This window comes from Sturnira hondurensis, unplaced genomic scaffold, assembly GCF_014824575.4.
Source record: "Sturnira hondurensis isolate 20B ecotype Veracruz unplaced genomic scaffold, ASM1482457v3 Scaffold0008908, whole genome shotgun sequence".
NCBI classification, from domain to species: Eukaryota; Metazoa; Chordata; class Mammalia; order Chiroptera; family Phyllostomidae; genus Sturnira; species Sturnira hondurensis.
Genome location: NW_028081539.1, coordinates 4,698,280 through 4,721,284, shown reverse-complemented (window position 1 = coordinate 4,721,284; position 23,005 = coordinate 4,698,280). Strand labels below are relative to the sequence as shown.

General features: G+C 34.9%; 1 protein-coding gene across 1 annotated transcript in view; it reads right to left on the bottom strand.

Annotated features, from left to right (window-relative positions):
- Positions 1-23,005, bottom strand: part of BMP5 (bone morphogenetic protein 5) — a 117,060-nt gene that overhangs the window by 54,634 nt on the left and 39,421 nt on the right. The window contains exon 2 of the mRNA XM_037056354.1: positions 1,209-1,401. Within this exon, the coding sequence (XP_036912249.1) occupies positions 1,209-1,401 (193 nt within the window). The remainder of the gene's footprint in view (positions 1-1,208; positions 1,402-23,005) is intronic.

Sequence of the window (23,005 nt, the reverse complement as noted above, 5' to 3'; positions counted from 1 at the left end):
TTGTTTCATCTTTGACCCAAAGCAATGAAAAAAAATAAGAAATAATGAAACAAACAAAAACTCATAGACACAGACAACAATATGGTAGTTCCTAGAGAAACAGGGGACTGGGAAAAGTTAATAAAGTGTGAACAGGGTCACATATATGGTGACAGAAGGAGATTTGACTTTGGGTCGTGAACACACAATGCAATGTACAAATAATGTATTTTAGAATTGTACACTTGAAACCTATATAATTTTATTAACCAATAAAATATATAGGTTATATAAATTTAATTTAAAAACAACCTAGGTGCCCATCAGTAAATGAATTGATCAAAAAACTATGGTACATTTACACAATGGAATTCTATGCAGCAGAAAGAAGGGAGGAGCTCCTACTCTTCGTGACAGCATAGAAGGAACTGGAAAGCATTATCCTAAGAGAAATAAGCCAGATGGTAAAAGACAAATGCCATAAGATCTCACCTTTAACAGGAACCTAATCAACAAAACAAACAAACAAGCAAAATATAACCAAAGACACTGAAATAGAGAACAGGCTGACAGTGACCAGAGGGGAGAGAGGAGGGAATTTCAGGGGAAAAGGGAAAGGGTTTGCAGGAACGAGTATAAAGGACACATGGACAATAACAAGAAGGGGTGTGTGGAAATGAGAGAGAGGTGGGGAGAGGTGGGGAGGGCTGGCCGGGGTGGTCTGGGATGGGGGTAAAAGGCAGAAAACTGTACTTGAACAACAATTAAAATTTAAAAAAATGAAATTTAAATTAATTATTAAAAAAGGAATAAATACTGTATTTCTTCTAAAAAAATACACCCAAGAACACATACAATTTACATTCAATGCCAGTGAAAACCAAGTTTCTCTTCCCTAACTTACAAAACACCAGATAATTGTAAATCATTTTAATTACGAAGTTCATGTGCACAGGATAAAATGGAAGTTTTCTCATTTACAAAATGACACAAGAGGCCTAGAAAACCCATATGTGGAAATATGCAACCATGTAGCACACAAATATTGGTGTCAGAATTAGGGAAAAGCTGTGGAACATAGAAGACACTTCCCAGACCAACTACTTTTAATGTGTCTCTACTTGGCTTTCAATGCCATTGCACCCAAAGATTTTATAGACCACGTGAGTTACTAATGAATTTTCCTATAGTTAACATTTGCTAAAATAAGTTAGATACAAAGTCCATACCTATTTGTATATTCCTTGATGATCTGATATATGCTAATCTTTATTGTTTCATTTTCAAATCGACTGTTGCTCCGGTCCTTGTATATCCGGAATTCAGCGGCTGTAACTGCTTCTCCATGAGGAATTTGAGTAAGATCAAACCGGAATTCTTTGTAATGCCTTCGCTGGTGAGAAAAGTCCTTGTCTCTTTCAACTGAAAAAGAAAAGAAAAAGAGAAAGTGAGCCCTTTATAAAATATGGAAACTGATGCTAAATTCTACAGCTTTGTAATTAAAACACACAAGCAGGATATTATAAAACCGGGAAAACACTAAAACCACAGACTTATATGTGTTTCCAGTTGAAGGAAACTTTACAAACCAGCAGCCATTACTTCAAAAGCAACATAACCTCTGTGGTTTTATACAAATTCCTGGATCCTAAATGGAAAGGCTATCCAAAAACATTTCTTAAAAGTGAAGGTCGTAAAGTGATTACTAGTATGTATCGAGTACCAGAACACAGAGGGTTCATACAAAAATTAGGACTATGTTACAGAAAATTCCAGAATTTCAGGTGAAGGTGGTGGGGAGATTTAGCACAGCCAAGGGAGAAAATAGGAAGAAAGACTGAGAAATTGCAGGCACACAAGGACAGTGTTTATGACATTTTTGAGGCCAAATACATAAAACAAATTCATTGTCAGAATAAAGATTATTGCTAAAATGCCTTCCCCAGAGGAGTGTGTCTTCTCCTTTCAGCACGTGAAATTTTTTAACATGCACTTTCATTAGTTTAGTCTCCTAATGACCTCGCTCTGCTCTCACTCAGAATTGAAGGGGAATATATTTTTCCCCTTCAGCAACTTCCTTATCAAATAAAGTCAAAGAATATCTCCTCTTGGGAATATTTTTAAAATATATTTTATTGAGTATGCCATTACAGTTGTTCCATTCCCCTCCCTTATTCCTTCCCCTCCACCCTGTGCCCTCTCTCTCACTCTCATCCCCCACCCCTTTAGTTCATGGCCATGGGTCATATATGTAAGTTATTTGGCTTCTACATTTCCTATACTATTCTTAACCTCCCCCTGTCTATCTTCTACCTACCATCTATGCCACTTATTCCCTGTACCTTTACCCCAATTCTCTCCCCACCCACTCCTCCATCGATAACCCACCATGTGATCTCCATTTCTGTGATTCTGTTCCTGTTCTAGTTGGTTGCTTAGTTTGCTTTTGTTTTTGTTTTACATTTGGTTGTTAATAGCTGTGAATATGTTGTCATTTTGCTGTTCATATTTTTTATCTTCTTTTTCTCAGATAAATCCCTTTAACATTTCTTATGATAAGGACTTGGTGATGATGAACTTCTTTAACTTGACCTTATCTGAGGAGCACTTTATCTGCCCTTCCATTTTAAATGATAGGTTTGCTGGCTAATCTTGGATATAGTTACTTACCTTTCATGATTTTGAATATTTCTTTGCTGCCCCTTCTTGTCTGAAAAGTTTCTTTTGAGAAATCAGCTGACAGTCTTTTGGGTAGTCCTTTGTAGGTAACTGTCTCCTTTTCTCTTGCTGCTTTTAAGATTCTCTCCTTATCTTTAATCTTGACTTATGTAATGATGATGTGCCTTAGTGTGTTCCTCCTTAGGTCCAACTTCTTTAGGCTTCTCTGAGCTCCCTGGACTTCCTGGAAGTCTATTTCCTTCACCAGATTGGGGAAGTTCTCCTTCATTATTTGTTCAAATAAATTTTAAATTCTTGCTCTTCCTCTTTCTTCTTCCTGTACTCCTATGATTCAGATGTTGGAATGTTTAAAGATGCCCTGGGGGGTTCCTGAGCCTCTCTTTATTTTTTTAAAATTCTTGTATCTTCATTATGTTCTGGTTGAATGTTTCTTTCTTCCTTCTGGTCCACACCATTGATTTGAGTCTTGGTTTACTTCCCATCACTGTTGGTTACCTGTACATTTTCCTTTATTTTATTCACTTAGCATAGCCTTATTCCTTCATCGAATTTGTGACCATATTCAACCAATTCTGTGAGCATCCCGAGTACCAGTGCTTTGAACTGTGATTCTGATAAGTTGGCTACCTCCGTATTGCTTAGTTATATATTTTCTGGAGCTTTGATCTGTTCTTTTATTGGGGCCATTTTTTCTTTTTTTAGCAACCTGTTACATAGGAAGGGGCGGAGCCTTAGGTGTTCACCAGGGAGGGGCAACCCACGTGGCTGGGTTGTGATGCTGTATGTCAGGGAGGGGTCTGAGAGGAAACAATGGAGCTTGCTCCACTCTCTGCTACATTTCAGTCACTTATCTCACTAGCCACAGGCAAATCAGGCCCTTCTGGTGCTGATTCCCAGTGGCTGGGTTTGTGTACTTTCTAGAACCCTGTGAGTCTTTCCAACGAACTCTGCTATGAGGCTGGGAGTTTCTTCCGCTGCAGCCTCAACCCCCACAGGTGTTTTCAATCAGAGGTTTGAGGCTTTATTTCTCCATGGTGGAGCCCTGGGTTGTACAGTCTGTCTGACTCCCCAGTTGTTTTTCCTGGTTTATCTGCAAGAGGATGTGAGATCACCCATTCTTCCAGCCACCATCTTGCTACAAGTCCTCTCTGCCTGGCTGCCTGTCTCCATCCCTTCTACTGGTCTGGATGTGTATATATATTTTTAACTCCTTTGTTGTCCGACTTCCATACAGTTCGATTTTCTGGTTGTTTTTTTGTTTTTGTTTTTAAATCTGTTGTTGTCCTTCTTTTGGTTCTGTGAGGAGGCACAGTGTGTCTACCTACAGCTCCATCTTGGCTCAAAGTTCCTGTTGGGTATATTAAGGGCTGCTGAAAAATTCAGCAGAGTAGATGCCCAGCACATGATTCATCTTGCTTTGTAAAATAGTCTATTATTTGACACAGTCTTTATCTACTGGGTACCAAAACTTTCTTACAAAAATACCTACTCAAAAGGTTCATTTTCAGTAATGCACTATTATTTGATGGAGTTTAGTTTCTCAGTATTAGTAAGTTTTTCAAAATTTCAGTTATGTAGTTAACATAGAATAGGATTCTTAAAAATCCACTGCAAAACACAGTATGCAAGGTGTCTCATAATTACAGCCTACAATATTTTTAAACATTTTTTCAGTGACTTGTTTCATTGCTAAAATTGGGTTCCAAGAAAATAAGAAAATACATGCTGTATAAATAAATTTACCAAGTTCAAAAATTGAATTAAGATAGAAAAATATCTTTAAGAGATTAATTGAAGTTATGTCAATACCACTATGCATATATGAAACTTGGGATCCTAAACTAGAGAAAAGGCTAAGATTAAGAAAGAGAGAAATGGGTCACGGCCCTCCAGGAATGACAATGGGAGCGGTGGCTGCTGGAGCTCTGGGTTCCAGTGACACGTGGGTTCCTCATCTGAGAGGAAGCTTATGACAAAGGCCCCCAGAATTCTTTGCCTTCATTCTCCAAAATAATCTCTGGTTTACTTTCCCCAGAAGAGTAGGCAGTGGTTTAGGAGAGCAAGGATCTCATCCCCGCCTTCACCACAGGTACCTAAGCCAGCAAAGGGAAAACTAGAAGCTACATCTTGAAGTACTTTTGTCCTAAAAGTACAAAAGAGCTTGGCAAGGGTGTTACAACTGGGCTGTGTGGCTCACTTTAACACAACCTCGCAAAATCCATGAAGTTTCGTTTTCTTAAAATATCATCTTCTTAGTCCCAAGAGAGGTCCATTCCCAGGAAGATTATTTACCAACTTTTCTTTAAATAAGAAAGATACCCTTATTTTTAGAATCCTATTCTGGTCCATAATTCAAACCTCTTTTCTGTGTAAGCTTCTGCTGGTAATAATGTAGACTGCCATGAACTTGGCCCCTTCATCTCCATTTGTCTGTTCTCCTGACAGCCATTTCAGAGGGAAAAGCTAAGGATAGAAAATACCTAGAAACTGGGTATCTAGTAGCTGAAAGTACATGTATGAATATAAAGCTGGTTTAGAGAGAACCAGCTCTCTCTCACAACTTTGGTTTAGAGAGAACTAAATTTAACTCAATCTCAACTTGTTGTTTTCTGATCTTAACTTAAGTAAAGTAGATGTCATTATGAAATAGTCATGTTTTATATGAAGCAACTTTAAATAGCACTAATTTGATGCCAGGCACTGCTCTCAGTACATTTAAAGTTACATATTACACTTTATAATAACTTATGAGGCAGGTTCCATCATTATCCTCATTTTGAAGATAAAGAAATTGAGGAGGTATAAAGAATAAGTACCTTGCCAAAAATTGTGAACCCAAGCATTCAATGCTACCAGGCTATTGTTTTTAAATGTCAAATATACTAGCTCTGCTCATGCACTATTTATTACTTTGTCCTAATCTATGAAGTAGTTACGCTTTAATAAAGATCTAAAACCTCACATTCACAACAAGTTCAAAATTCAAAAAGCTCTGAAAATGAAAAGTCTGGCTTCAAGTTCATTTGGCAGAAAAGCTGGAAATTAACTGATTTTAGGTCATTTAAAGTTTCTATTTATTCCACCTTAATATGAATATTTGTTGCTTTGCTGCAGGAATGTTCATTTGTTTGACAAAGTGGCACTCCCCCAGCTCTGCTTGAGGAGTTTCATACTTTATAATATATATACCAACCAGCCATTCAGAAATGTATTTTCTCTATTTTGAAAGTAAATATTCAAAATTCTGAAGTGGCAACATTTTTCATTGACAATCTATTTTATATTTGAAATTTAGACCAAAAAACTATAGTCCTAGAAATAAGGGCTGAGTCATGAGTTTGTTAGGATCTAATCTAAAGCACGTACCTGGAAAATGCAGATGAGTTTTGAATACATATTATGTAAAGTCATCTACTGTTCTGGAGTCCCCTGTGAGATGTTAGTGTTGTAAAGTGGAAAGCTAGAATTTCAACTGTTATTATAAAATTTCAGCTTTATAATCCAGGCTATTTAACCTAACCCCTCAAGGGGGCAAATTTTCAAAGAGTTTAATAAAAACTTATATTAAGTATACCACACAGAATAAAGTTGCAGTGCAGATTTGTCCAGTGACTCAAAATCCTATATCCTACTGCTTTGAATTATAATTTCACTAGTAAATTTCATGGGACATGTTGGAGTGTGTAATGGAATAAAACCTGTATTTATATAGCCTACCACTCCTAATGATACTCACAAATATTCACAAGGTAATCTCAGTTACCTCAAAGAGTAATGCTAGGGAGGGTCAAATATTAATATCGTGATTTAAGAATGAGAAATTGGGTGATGACAGCTAGGTGGTAACAGATGTCTGTCTTCTAAAGCTCTTTATAAATCTTTGTTCAATGTCTGTACCAACTACATAATGACATCCTGCTGTTCCATATTTTAAGACTAGTTCATTGTTAATATATTTAAGCAATGTTTTTCAACAATACAAAATGTGGCAAATGAGATATAGAATAAGGGTTTTGACCATCAATATGTAATTAACATGTAACAATACATTGCATAATTCAAAGATGTTTTTAATAAATATTGATTAAATGAAAACTATATAAATGGATCAAAATCAGGTTCCATCTTTTTACTCAGTATCATCTTTACTACAGTCCCCATTAACTAAAGATGTAATAATTTATTTAACTTTCATTTATTGCATTAAAACATATTTTGTTTAATCCACACACTGTTACATGTGTCCATAGGTTTCTATAACCTGCCTAAGCAACCACAGTAATATTATTGGGAAAGATTTGATCCAAAAGTTGAGATTTCAAGTCCCTAGACCTCAACATCACAGCATTCTCTTGTTTGTTCTTCCTGGGTTTAGTTTTGTTTGTTTGCTTTATCTAATTATCACTCAGGGAAGTTGGTCTTCTTTCAGTACTTTGATTCTGCTCTTAGAGCTCCTACTCTATGGATGCCATACTTTCTGAATTCAGCTCATTCTTGTAGAACTCATTTCTTCCAATCAAGTCTAGCAAATGTTGTGTTATATTCTCTTATTTCATATTGATTCTATATCTTATGTAAGAAAATGAATAAACATGACCTCACAAATAAACATATGTAACAGGTCATCCTGTTAGGTCATCCTTTTACTACAACCATATTTTAAAATAATTGTAACTCACCATCTGGATCCCTTCATGTTCCAATCTTTTATCTAACATACTCACTACCAAAAACAATACTTCCACAACAGATGCAAAAGAATATACACACACATTTTATATTCCCTAAATGTAAACTTTCTATAGGAGATACCCATGCCCTGTCTGTATGGTAATGATTTTGGTCAATATTAAGCATACTTTTTGTCATTCATGCATTTTACAGTGTGCTATTACCCATTGCAATTGTAAGTGACTTGGAAAGCTTAAAAGACAAGGGATTTGTATGTATATTATTCTTGTTTTTTAATCACATTGTGTTAAATATTTGATTCATTCAATTCACTATTTAATTTACACGTTATATCACCTAAATACCATGAGTATTCTAAAAAATCTTTATTATAATTTCTAATAAAATTACCAGATTAAAATATGCAAGATTTCATAAAAACCATGATTACATTCCTATTTGGTAGTAGAAAAGACTCTCTTAATTAAAAGAATAAAAAACAAATAAAAAATAGCAAGAGGGTGAGCTCATTTAAGTCACAAACCAGACTTGTCAGGGAGACAGAATGACAAGTGTTAAAACATGGTAAGATCAGAAGGTTATCACTTTTCTCCAGTGGAGACCATTTGTTTGTCACAGACACCATTTTCCTCATATGAAGTGGAAAAGAGAATTTAGGAACAAATATAACTAGATTTACAGCACCCACATCGGATCAGTAAATTCACCTACAAAAACTGTGTTTGAAGAGTGCACAGTGACCTGCCCAGACTGCTGTTTTCTGTCTGCTTGCATGTCTAACACGATCAAAAGGCTCTGTTTTGCCAAGCAGTCACACATACATTGCACTTAATGCCACATGCTCTTCTCCCATTGTCATTTATGGTACATGCTTCTTTTGAAGACTGTTAAGTATACTTCAATGAATATGACCATTAAAATAAAATAAGTTCATCAACATAGAGTTGCTTATTTTTTTTTATTTTGAGCTGATGGTTGTTAAGTGTGTTCTTTATACAAATTTAAAAGATTTGCTTTACTGCATATACACACACCCAACCTCACTGAAAATAAACCATCAGAAATTCAGCAACATGTATACAGCTCACCACTCAAAACACAGGTATAGTCATGGTGTGAATATATTTGGCTTCTGCTTCAAGGAAGCAGGTTTCTGTGTATACCAAAATTTTCCATTATGTGAACTACCTAAAACAACTGAAAGCTCACATCCACTGACATAACCAGAGAACAAATTTATTATATTTTGGTTTAAAGAGTGGCAACATCAAAGCATTCAAGAGATAAAATATAAATCAAAGGATTCACATTCCCTGATTAATGGGCTGATAGTGAAAAGACACAGGATTCCCATTACATAAGCATCAAACCGCATCCTAAGTGCTCTAAATTGCCAAAGTTCTGCAAAGATTAAACTTCTTGTGATTAAAGACATACACTGAAACCTTTTATTGTTGAGATATAACTTAACAGAAGTTAATGACTGATTACAGTCTCTCTTTTTTTCCAAACAAACACCTCTGTGAATGACTTTATCATTAATAGAAATTGGACAGAAATGTCATGACTATATATTTTCAAGTCCACAATATCCGAAGAGTAAAAGTAATTAATAGAGAACTGCAGTTTTATCTCTTTAGTGATTTATCTACATTTTTAAGGACACGCATTCATGGACAATCAATCTTAATCTCCCACACAAGGGCTGTAACTTGGAAGACACAAATAGAATCAGTAGCTGAAAGGCAAAGATAGCATTCTCCCAGGAGTCTAGCCAGCTGTTGAAAGAATACACATCACTGTTTGCTGCTGAGTGCAGAAAATCATTAAGAGATTATTCATAGAATTATTACTTACCTCTGTTGCATTTTAAAATAAAAGAAAAAGAGAAAATATATTATATGTCTATCAAAGTGTGTCACTTCACAAAACATCCTCACCCACTAGTCCACTGAGAAACATAAACTTCGTCCCATAAAGACCTATTCATTGGTCAGTAAATGCACATTATATGTTTCTTTGAATGGATAACCATTCCAGAGAGTGTAGTAAACTCCAGATTCCAGAAATCCTAACAGCCTCTTAACGCCACAACAAAGTGTGACCTAGAGGAGAGAAAATTGTTCCCCTACATGTTTGTTTCAAAGAACAGTTTCAATGTACTTTCAAATGTTAAAATAGTTAAAGCACTCTTATATTCATAAATGGTTCATGAATATAGTTTTATAAAGAAGGAAAATCTCAAAAGAAAGTTGAGATGGTTAAATAATTTAAATACTGTAATAGGATAAACACATTAATTTTTTAATTAAAATTTACTGCATATAACTTCAAAATTTAAAAATGTAATTAATTATATGATTTTTTATTATTTTGCTTTAAAAATACAGCCAATTTAGACACACAAGGAATAAAGTCTTATGTAAAGAGAGCTTTGGAATAATTGGGATGGAGACGTCTCACAGTCTATTTCCTTAGATTAGATGGTCTCAGCAATCATCCCTCAATGGTTATTTAGAATACAGTAACAATAACAGCTATCCATATCAAATGTTGGTATGAAAATTGATATATTTATGCCGGTACCAGACTGTTTTGATTACTGTGGCCTTGTAATATAGTTTGATGTCAGATATGGTAATCCCACCTACTTTCTTCTTCTTTCTCAGAATTGCTGCAGCTATTCAGGGTCATTTTTGATTCCATATAAATTTTTGAAGTGTTTATTCTATATCTGTGAAATATGTCATTGGTATTTTAATAGGGATTTCACTGAACCTATAAATTGCTTTGGGTATAAGAACAGACACATAGATCAATGGAACAGAATAGAGAGCTCAGAAATAAACCCATGTCTCTATGGTCAATTAATATTTGACAAAGGGGAAAGAAACATAGAATGGGATCAAAATAGTCTCTTCAATGAAAGGTGTTGGGAGATCTGGACAGCCACATGCAAAAGAAAGAAAGAAACTTGACCACTAACTTATACCATATACAAAAATAAAATCGAGATGGATAAAAGACTTAAATATAAGTTGTGATACCATAAAAGTCTTAGAGGAGAAGATAGACAGAAAAATCTCAGATATTCCATGCAGCAATATTTTCACCAATATGTCCCCTAGGGCAAGGGGAATAAAGGAAAGAATAAACAAATGGGACTTCATCAAAATAAAAAGTTTCTGTAGAGCTAAAGAAATCAGCAAAATGACAAGGGGACCAACTATATGGGAAAATATATTTGCCAATGATACCTAGGACAAGGGTTTGATTTCCAAAATATGTAAAGGACTCACAGGACTCCACACCAGGAAGACAAACAATCTAATTAACAAATGGGCAAAGGACATGAACAGACACTTCTCCAAGGAGGACATACAGAGGGCCCAGAGACATGTGAAAGGATGCTCAGCATCACTAGCCATCAGAGAGATGCAAATTGAAACCACAATGAAATACCACTTCACACAGGTCAGAATGGCCATCACAAATCAACAAACAAGTACTGGGAGGGTTGTGGAGAAAAGAGAACCCTAGCATACTGTTAGTGGGAATGAAAACTGGTACAGCCTCTATGGAAAACAGTACGGAATTTCCTTAAGAAACTAAAAGTGGATCTGCCTTTTGACCTAGCAATTCCACTGCTGGGTTTATACCCTAAGGATCCTGAAACATTAATTCAAAAGAACCTATGCACCCTAATGTTCATAGCAGTGCAATTTATAATAGTTGAGTGCTGGAAGCAGCCTAGGTGCCCATTGGTAAATGAGTGGATCAATAAATGATGGTACATTGACACAGTGGAATACTACGCAGCAGAGAGAAAGAAGGAGCTCGTACCCTTCACAACAACATGGATGGAATTGGAAAGCATTATTCTAAGTGAAGTAAGCCAGGCAGTGAAAGACAAATACCATATGATCTCACCTATAAGAGGAACTTAATTAACAAAACACACTAGCAAGCAAAATACAGCCAAAGACATTGAAATCCCACAATAAACTGACAGTAACCAGAGGGGAGGAAAGAGGGAAAATAGGAAAGAAGGGAAAAGGAAATAAATGAACATGAATGAGGGACCCATGGACAGAGCCAAGGAGGGGGTGGAATTGAGGGAGGGAGGTGGGCATGGGTAGGGTTGGGGGAAAGTCATGGCAAAATGGAGACAACTGTATTTACACACCAGTAAAAAAAGTTAAAAAATGAAAAAAATAAAATTGATATATTTAATTATTAAGGTAATAATGAATAATAAATTGTTGATTTCATAAAATTAATGCATTTCAAATTTTTGTTTCTTCTCCTTTATTTGATGCAATAGACAGGGCCTCCATTTCTTCTCCACAGTACAGATAAAAAAATTAACTTCCTCAATGTCGCAAACTGAGTTCACTATTGACTACAAAGCCAGGAATAGTATCTCAGTTTTATTACTCCAAATTTAATGTGCATTGCCCCAGAATTTCAACTATTAATGACTGTTACTTTGGTCTCAGGGCAAAAGTTTTTTCTTTTATTCCAAGGCCAGTATTTCCACTTGAGCTTTGCTCCCAATTTCCTGTGCTCATTCTTAGCAATTTTCCTTCTGTGTGTTCATTCTCTCTCTCTCTACATTATGTCAATACCCCAGAATATAGAACACTAAAAATATACCTACATAGAATAACACAGTTGGGATTACTGACTTGTTTCAACATATGTCATGGGACAGATGCCATAAAGATCCTTGGTAGGAGCTGTCAGAAAGACTTCACTGGGATTGTGCGGAGTGATGTGGGCAACAATTCAAAGCCGCGTGGCTTTGCTCTGGAACTGGGTGCCCTCGGGAAGCAAAGGTAACAGTTGGTATTTTAATGAGGTTTTCTAGGATTTTGCAGGAAGGGAAGTGGAATAAAGAAGTGAAATTGGCAAAGGAGCAGCAGTCACTCATATCAACAAGAGTCATTTTCGAGATTTGAACAGTGGTCTTGTTTTTAATCTGTGCTCAGATATGACTGTGAAATGGTCCTCTTTTTGGCTTCCTCCCTTATGGTCTTGTCCAGTATACTCCCCAACAGAACTGTGAGGGCTGAGCCAGCTCCTAGCAACTCTGAGCCCCAGCTGACAGGTTCAGTCTATCTCCTCTCTGTCAGGAGGCTGCCTTTCTCTTCCCCATTCATCTTGATCTTCCTGAAAAGAGCTCCTCTACTTCCACATGGGTTTCATTCCAAAATATTTATTGGCTAACTGGTCCAAACCCTGGAATTAAGAAGATATAAGAAGCAAAGAGATAGGAGCTCAGAATAAAAAATAACAGACATGGAAAAGTACAGTTATGATATAACTGTGGTGAGGCTCATGAGGGATATGTGTAACATATGTGTAACATAAAGCAGAATAAAATGGAACAAAACATTAAGCAGGAAGCTTCAAAGAAGATCATTTGGAATTTGGTCTTAAAGAATTATGCTGAATACAGAAAAGAGTTCATACAGGTAAAAGTGATAGCTTATGGCCAAAGTAATAAAAAACAAATATTTTATTGTCAATGCACATTATGGGGTCTATGGGGTCAGGGTGGAATGTGAGGAATACTAAGAGTTGTCTGGGAATTGATCAGTATTTTCCAGTATCCCCTTTCCCATCCCAGTATTGATGCATACTATAGTAATTAATGACAGGAACTTGTTCTTTTTAACCATTATCACCTAACACAAGCAAGCATACTGTCAACACTCAAATAATTTAGGAAAGAAAGTTGAAGGAATTAATGATCCCTCAATAATTATCTCCCTTACCTAACTTCATCATTTTGTTCATCCTTTCCAGTAACTAAAATGTTTTTCTGATTTTCAGAGATCCAAATTCTACCTCTACTTAATATTTCCAGTTCTACTCCCACAAACACAGCCTTGACTATTTTTGCCCAAATTAATTTTCCTGCTGGGATCCCAGTAGCACTTTTTCGGTGTCTCCCTTTGGTAATGGAGATGGTATGTACCACAGTTAAAAGTCCCAGCTCTGAAGTGAGAAACACTTGAATTCAATCTTAGTTCTCTAACTTAATAATGAGTGTGATACTAGGAAATCTACTTTTCCCTATGTGTTTGTCCATCTTTAAAATGAAGGTAGATAAAAGCCCTGCTTCACAGTGTGCTGTAAAGGTTACATGATATTTGAGACAGAGAATCTTTGCATAGGGTCTGGAACATAGAAAGATCTCTGAAAGCATAGCTATCACATTAACCATTTCCACCTGCATTATAATTATTATGCCACTTTATATTTACTCCATGAGTGAGATACTTCAGAGAAATATCCATTTTTTGTTTTTGTTTCTTTGTATTTCTGCACATACCTCAAACAAGACTTTTTGTATAGTAAATGATCAGTAAAAGTTTAATTATATGAAATTCCTATCTGTCCTAAAACACAGCCACTTTGATTATCAAAATGTCAATTTATTTATCTAAAATATAGGCTCATTAGGTGTGATTTATGTCATTGGTTTTTGAAAAATAACTGTTATAGGGAAGTTAAAAAGATCTTCAGCCTGGATTTCTACAACAGTGGAGAGATAGAAAGTAATTGTATTTACTTGACACCTTGTTTAGATATTTCACATACACAAGGTAGAGAACAAATGAGCACATATTTTGATATTTATATATTGCCCATAAGCTCAATCAAATTTGCTTATTCTGACACAACTATTCTTTAAACGAGTCTGAAGTCACTTACTTATCTTTATCCCTGAAGAAAACAAAGCATCCTGAAGTACATGTATATAAATACACATACATATATATAATAGACATATATATAATAGACATTTTATATAGGAAATTATTAATAGAAATTTAAAACAAATATTTCACTTTTGTGTGTTGAATATTACTATTAAATTTCAAGAGTTAGTTTAGAATACAGATGATACATGATTAATTCATTTTGTAAAATAAAAGATGATTACTTAATGATGAGAAAATGTTTAGTATATCTAGTCTATTAATAAAGTGTTTTAATCACACTGTGTACAAATATTTGAGAAATGTGCATTTGCCTGTAACATATCAATGTGAAGGCGCACTGTCTGATATGACCTTTTGGTAAATATTTATTTCTCATGTTTTTGTTAGTGGAAATATCTATGGGTTTTACAGATTGCCTGGCAGCTAGAGGTCAAATAATCTCACCAGATTTCACTGAAGGGCTTTGTGAATCCTTCTGCTCCGTAAGTTAAAATAAAAATCCATTTTTAACCACCTGAAGGTGACAGAGGTTACAATAAATCAATACACACAAAGAACCTTCCTTTATATCGTGAATACAATGAAATGATAGTTTATCTGCAGTGAATATTTTTGGTTATCTGACAAAAACGGGTCAAAGGTTTTGTGAGTGTTCTTCTGAAATTGCTCAGTGCCTTCTCTGATGACTGATAATTGAAAACAGAGACCAGGACTATCAAATGTGGTGGGTGACAGATAAGCGCTAGATTAATGCTAGTACTTGGTCAGGAGACACTGAAAGGTCAGGAGTCACAGGAATTAGCTATTGTGCTACTGTGAAAAGGCAGACATCAAAAGTCTATTATCCCTTCAATAGCTGCTCCTCAAGCCCCAAATCCATTCTCACTTCCTCTGCTTATAATTTAGAGATAATCTGTTTTTCCTATACACATCATGTCAAAGAGAAGCCACTCATCCTAAATAGTTAGGGCTTGCATATTTTTGTGATACACTAAAGAATGATTTTTTTCATTGCATATTTTCAGTGTATTCAATGCTCATTTTACAGAATTTTATGAACATTTTATCCCCCCAAATTATACTTAATCAAAAGGAAGCAAAACTGGAAAACTTTTATGTTAAATGTGTTTGGAATTTCTCTATGGGGAAAAAAATGAAGGAGGTTTAGGACTAAGCTTCCATAGTATAAAAGATATGAGATTTTTGTTGCAGAGCAAATAAATGCCTCAAATTTACTGCTTTATATTTTAAATTGGTATAAGTTTTATAGAGTTCACTGGAGTTCAATTGTGGTTCAATCTGTCATTTTGAAACAAAAGCAAACTATATATTTTTTCCACCAAATGGGTTGCATCAGTGAGGTTTGGTACACGGAAGGAGGTCAGAGAGAAATGTGGTCATACTTAATGATGTGTAACACTATTAGAGAAACAATTACTTGGTTGTATGGGTTTTTAAGAAAAAGAATAAAGTGATGTATAGGAATATATTACATACACATTCTATAGTAATAAAAGGGTAGCTGATTTACCTGTTCTGCTTAGGCAAGAAACCACAAATAGCTATTGGTGGCCTGTGTCTTTCCCTAAGAAGTGATCATTTGCTTTCCGTCTCCCCACTAAAGTTTAAGATTGACAACAGCAGCACTTTTACTTGGCTGATTACTGCACAGGTCGGCTCCTAATTTAGCAGCATCTGGCACATAGTATGTATTTGATATGTATGTGGAATATATGAATATAAAAACAGAGGTCTGATTCAGGTCACTTCTTGTTTTGTTTTATTTGGGTTGTTTCAGAAGAAAGAGTAAATGTCGATGCTATTAATCCAACTTAGCCAAAAACAGAACCCCTTGACCATTTACTCTTAAATGAATCCTGCTCGTATGACAAAATACTATTCTTCCTAATGATGTATTTTTTTCTTCTTTGAAAATAATTTAAGTAAATAATGAACACTAGATAGCTTAGAATCCTAATGTTTATATATCTATTTTCAGTTTCCATGGGCTATCTTGGTACTTAAAAACATATGTTAGACTAGTTGCATCTTTATGATACTTAAATACATACATTACACTTGGCAAAGGATAAAGAAAGTAATAGACTCCTTGATACGTGCAGCTAAGTTGATTTGGCATCATCCTGCAAAGCAAAAGGTCTCCAGTTCGATTCCCAGTCAGGGCACGTGCCTGGGGCGCAAGGCCAGTCCCTGTTTGGGCCACACATGTGAGAGGCATCCGATTGGTGTTCCTCTCCCCCTCTTTCTCTCTTCCTTCCCCTCTCTCTAAGAATAAATAAATAAAATTATTCAAAAGATTTTAAACATGAATAGAAACCTTATATAGCATTATTCTTATTTTATGATTTTTAATAGAATTGTATTTAAAATAATTTGCAGAATAAATCATGTGCTATAGAAGATAATATGTATACATTTTATAATATAATATAAAAATTCCTATTATTCTCATTTGTTGTTCTCTATTTACATAAAACACTTAAGAACTTTATTCCTCCACAATAAATATATATAAGATAAATTTTTTGGTAGTATGCTCATGATGTTTTAATCACCTTCTTCCTAACATATTAAAAAGAGCTGTTTTCATTGTTCTGCAGTTTATTTGACCCCTCTTCAAAAGAATATATGCACCCCAATGTTCACAGCAGCACAATTTACAATAGCCAAGTGCTGGAAGCAACCTAAGTGCTTATCAGTAAATGAGTGGATCAAAAAACTACAGTACATTTACACAATGGAATACCACACAGCAGAAAGAAAGAAAGAGCTCCTACCCTTCGCAACAGCATGGATGGATCTAGAGAGCTTTATGTTAAGTGAAATAAGCCAAGCTGTGAAAGGCAAAATGCCATATAATCTCATCTATAAGTGGAACCTAATCAACAAAACAAATAAGCAAGCCAAATATTACCAGAAACATTGAAATAAAGAACAAACTGGTAGTAACCAGAGGGGAGGAAGGAAGGGATAATAGTGGGGAATGGGGAAAGGGTGGTCAAGGAACATGTATAAAGGACCCATGGACAAAGCCAAAGGTGGGTAGGATCCAGGGTGGCAGAGGGCAGTGGTGGGGGGAAAATGGAGACAACTGTACTTGAACAACAATAAAAGAATGAACAGCAATAAAAGAAAGAATAATTGTTCTTTTAGAAAATGTTTTGTTTTTGTTAGTTTCTTTTTTGTTTTAAAATTTTATTATAACCATTTTTATATGGTATGTTTTTTAATGTCATCCTTGAAAGTGAAAATTTATTTCATCAGTCTGTATATTTACAGATAGAAACTGGAATACATAACACATGACTTGCTTAGCACTTCTTTATAACACTATTAAAATTCTTAGATGAATTCTAAGAATGATGAACTCTAAGAATTCTAAGAATCATAAGAATTCTAAGAATTCTTAGATGAATTCTTCGATACATTGTATTAAAAGATGTTTTCTAAAACTGGAATTTGTGCTGGATTTAGTTAAGATATAACAGTTGTCAAAATCAATAAAGAAATCACACAATAGTGAATGGGACCACATTGTAATGAGAGTGAGTCTCGGGATCCTTAGTGGTTTCAGGGCTGAGAGTATTCATTCATATGAACAGTCTCATATTTTGGTTGATCTGGTTTCGCACCCTTGGGTTTTTCCTTTGTATCGGGATTTTTATGTCAACCACAAAACTCAGAGAAAAAATTAGCTAAGAATCATTGAGTTGTACCTGGTTTTGAGATCAAACTATTCAAAGCTTCCAAATTTATTAAGTTACACACCTGGAACAGTAATTATTCTGAGCTTCCAGTCAGATGATGTCATTGTAGAGTCAAATGTAGTAACTTCTCAAGTAGCCAAACTAATTTTATCAGACTGACAGTTTTCTGATGATTTTGTTGCTAACAGTTTGACTTCTTATTATATTTAATCCTCCATCCAACTAATTTTTTGTACTACTATATAAAGAATTAAATTCAGCAATAAGAAAAGCTGAGTATTAACCTTATTTAAACCACCTCAAAATGGTTAGGAACTGGTGATATCTATGTGATATACATAGAAGTGAGTATGACAAACAGGTATAAGTACAGAGGGAAAGAAAGGATGTTTGAATATTAGATGTTTAAGAAGGAGGTGAATTTTGCTCTAGCAAGGTAGCTCAGTCATTTAGAACATTTTACTGATATGCCAAGGTTGTTCCCAGGACAAGCTCGTATAAAAATCAACCAATGAATGCAACAGAAGTGAAACAGAAATCAATCTCTCTCTCTCTCTCTCTCTCTCCCAAATTCTATACATACATTTCTTAAATCAGGTAATTTCTTAGATCATCCTCTACATTTGTGCTGCTGAATGACTGCTCTTCTGCACATGTGCAGTTTGGAAGTTTTCTGGAGAGAGGAGAATGATGGCATCACCATTCATCTATACATGTACATATTACACATACTGTATATACATAAACATCATCTATATGTGTGTGCGTGTGTGTGTATTTCACCATTCCAAGAAGAAAGACCGTTTCGAAAAATGGCAAGGCAAGAATATCTTATAGAGAAAATGATATTAAGTTCCACCTGTATGTGGAACTTGTATACAATGAGACATTATGCTGCAGAAAGAAGAAGCTCCTGCATTTTGCAAGAGCATGGATAGAACTGGGGAATATTATGCTAAGTAAAATAAGCCAGTTGGTGAAAGACAAATATCATATGATCTCACCTATAAGAGGAATCTAGTGAACAAAATAAACTAACAAACAAAATAGAACCACAGAGATGAAAACATGGAACAGACTGACAGTGACCAGAGGGGAGGGGATAAGGGGATAATGGTGGAAAGCTGGGGAAGGGACTATACAAAGAACAGGTATGAATGACCCATGGACAACAGTGTGGGGATTGGCTGTGGGAGCAGGGATGGGATGGGTTGAGGAGGGCAAAGGTGGAAAAATTGGGACAATGTAATAGAATAAAAACTAAAAGTGATAAAAAATAAAAAGTGGGATAAGAAAAAAATGTTTCAAGAGCCTATTAAATTCCTTTCTGAACTTTTATCTCTATGCTTTGCCTCCATATATACACTAATTCGAAATTTTTACAGTTTCTCACTTTTTCTTTGTACATCTTTCACTTACAAGTAATTACAGAGTAATTTGAAATATCTCCCACTAGGGAACATTTTAAGTAATCTTCATGGATCACAGTACATTGCTCCTGTACATAAACAAAAATAGTGCTTGGAGCTCTGTTTTATTTTCTCACTCTTCAGTGTGTGTTCACAAGGGCACAGAGGCATAACCCTGAAAGCATATGATCATTACTAAGCATCCTACTGGACATTGCACTTGACTCACAATGAACACCAAAATCATCTCAAAGCATATTTCCAATTATAACTAGTTGTCCTTTTTTTTTAACTTTTCAAGGAACCCAGCTAAAGCTGAAAATAGCAAAGTAATTAATTATTAAGTAGAACAGAGCTGACGATATTGATGGAAATGTATAAGGGAACTTTTCTGGAAGAGAAAGAGAATGCATCTAAAAGAGTAAGGGATCAATAAAGCTCATTGCTATTCATTATCTGATAAATTCAAGAGATGTCTTAGAACATGTAGACAGGAGAGCAATCTCAGAAGAATAAAGCAAAATCTCTCATTAACTATAGTAATGATGGAACATAAATTGAAAGCTATAACTTTCTCATAGGCTTGTTGGCCAGCTGTATGTCTTACTAGTTGAACTGTCTCTACATTTTCTGTACTTTTTTAGTGAGCTGTGAATTGATTTTTTTCTTCAGACTTATTAAGGTATAATTTACCAAAAAAGCCCTGTAAGATATTTTTAAAAAGAAATAAGCATAGTGTCTCCCTTTTATTCAAAATAACAGAAGATATTCCATATCCAATTATGGAATACTAATGTATTTATGAAGCTCAGATATATATTTACAAATTTTATAATATTCATAGACTCAGTAATTATAAAATTATACCTACTAACATTTATGACATACCAAAAGTGCACATAATTTTATTTTTAAAAAGATTTTATTTATTTATTTTTAAAGAGAGAGGAAGGGAGGAAGAAAGAAAGGGAGAGAAGCATCGGTGTGTGGTTGCCTCTCACACACCCCCTACTGGGGACCTGGCCTGCAACCCAGGCATGTGCCCTGACTGGAAATTGAACCAGCAACCCTTTGGTTTGCAGGCCTGTGCTCTCAATCCACTGAGCCACACCAGCCAGGGCACATAGTTTTATCTAATACAGTATGTATTTAGTGAGGGAAGAAAAAGATATTTAGCTAGACTTACTGAATATTTATTATTTAGCAACCATTTTAGGCAGAGAAGATGGAGAACAGAGAGGAGAGGGGCGGCAGAGAACCGAATGTCTTCCTGCCTGCAGCTGTCTACTGTCTGAGGTAACTTAACTCTGGAAAAAATAAAGATCATGGAAAGTAGCATGCAACCAATGTTAGTTATTTTTTCATCCTTGATCAGTATCTTGCTTTTTGAAATATGAAATTGCCTGTCCTCCTTTTACTTTGTTGTATTTTTACTATTATTTTATGTTATTTTTTCCATTGCCCTTTACCCCCATACTCTCTTCCACCTCTACCCATTCCCTCCCCCTTGCAATCACCACACTCTTTTCCCTGTCCACAGCTATTTTAATTTAAATTTCATGAACAAATATTTCCTCTTCTCTCTCCTTGAATCCTGCTTTTCATTCACCTCTAGCTATACTCTGAGAGAAGAACTTCATAAAAGTTAATCTTAGTAATGTTATCTGCAGTAGATTGATAAATAAAACTACACACTCCTGTGCTTAATAGCATTGCTTCTCGTCTGGGACACAGAGTACCTCTTTATTTTTGTAGGTTTCTGAATTGTCTCAGAAGAAAACTTGCATTTGGCTAGTCCATGTCTCTGTTTTCAGGATTATATCCATTCTTTTTTATTTTGGCTGTAGAAATTCAATCAACTACCATTTCCTTAATCTTTGCATGTGGCAGATAACTAGGTGTTGTGAGAAATATATCCCCACCCCCAAAATAGTGAAACTCATAGTTTATATACCCTTCTGATTTATCTAAAAAATAGAAGAACACATTTAAGCTGACAGCACAGATGAGATTTCAGTAACAGACTCTATATGTACTCAGAACATACCAAACAAACAGCACAAAATTCTGGGTGTGGTTAGTTTGAAAACACTTTCTTGTGACTAACAGTCCCTATTCAGTCTTTTGACACAATCCCCTTTAAAGGGAAATGTTCACCTTATAGTTAGTATAGTATCTAAAAAACAATTGCATGAGGACAACATGCTGTCCCAAATGTACTCAACCAAATTCCTAACATTGAAAAGAAGCCAAGATTTCATCAAAAGCAAGGGCATCACATGGATGAGACAAAACTTCCTAAACGAGGAGGCCCATCTCTCATTTAAAATACCTATGCACAAAAAAAACTTTGGCTTGGTTAAGCAATGCTCTTTTACCTTTTGTACTATATAATGTCTTAAAAATAAACTCAAATTGCAAATCTTACTTCATTCATATTTACTGAGTACCTATTTTGTACAAAATATTCAATTTGAAGTTGTACTGGGAAAGGGGAGCCAAATACATATTGTAGACACTACTTTTGTGCTTAAAATTAAAGTACATTATTCAGGGCTCAGGGGTATATAGTTCTATTTTCCATCTCCTTCTGTCTGAGGCTTGGATTCTGTCCAATTTCCATTAACCCATTTTTTTCTTTCTAGAATTTCAACTATAGTCTCCATTGTGTTCAAGAGAAAAGGCAATAGATAGAACAGATTTGCAATACATGAAAAACATTTCAGTGGCAAGGGACTAAGAAAGGAATATTCTGTCAGAAACTGTTTGAGGAAAAGTGTTACAAAGTCTTCAATTTAAATTTAAAACCGAAGTGAGAGATGAATTTAAAGTTAAACAGTACTAGTTTAGAAGACTAGGCATACAATGTATGCTACTATTGATATATATTTAATATGTTTTGATTTAGCAAAGAGAGTACTGAATTTCTTTCTTAAGTAGTAAATGAAATTATAGCACTATCTCATTTTTTTATTTCAATGTAGGTTGCTCAATTTCCCCAACAAAAACAAAACAGATGAACACACTTGTAAATTTGATTAAAATATCTAAACATTCTCATTAAAATGTCAGAAACTGAATGAACAATTATTAGAATTACAGCTGATGTTTATTGGTAATTTAAAGTATGAGACATAATGAAATCAGATAGATTTTATGAAACATTATGTAAAAATCTACAACAAAAGTTCAAAATAACCTTAAAACTGATTGTTATTGAATTATTGCAACAAATTTTTTAGCATTATGTAGTCAACATTAACCAATTTCTGGAACGCATACAGACATAGAACTATTTTGCAATGATTAGAGAACTTATTTCAAAAGCCAAAACAAACGAAAGGCTTCCTTCATCACTCTAAAGGCTTTTGGTCTAGAAGTAATAGATCCATTGTCCAGCATAAAAAAATTTAACTCGGTAAGTCTTAGTGAACCAAGTTATTCAATGAATGGTAGTAAGAATGAAATGTTTGTCTCCTGACTGCATAGACTCCCAGTTGACAGGCTCTAAGCCGTAGAGACATAAAATCCGCCACCCAAACACCTGAGTAGGTACCACTGGGAGACATCCAAGATTACCTAGTTTGTCCCCCTCCCTCCAAACTGGTGCCAACTAATGAATTCCAGAGAACACTATCAATTTCAAACTCATACAGCTGTACTTTTGCAATTTTATATTCTTTTGTGAAACATCAATGTTAGGAAGTCTATATATCTATTTAAATACTATATCACACTATAATATAAAATGTATTATATTAAACTTGAGGGGCATACAAATTAA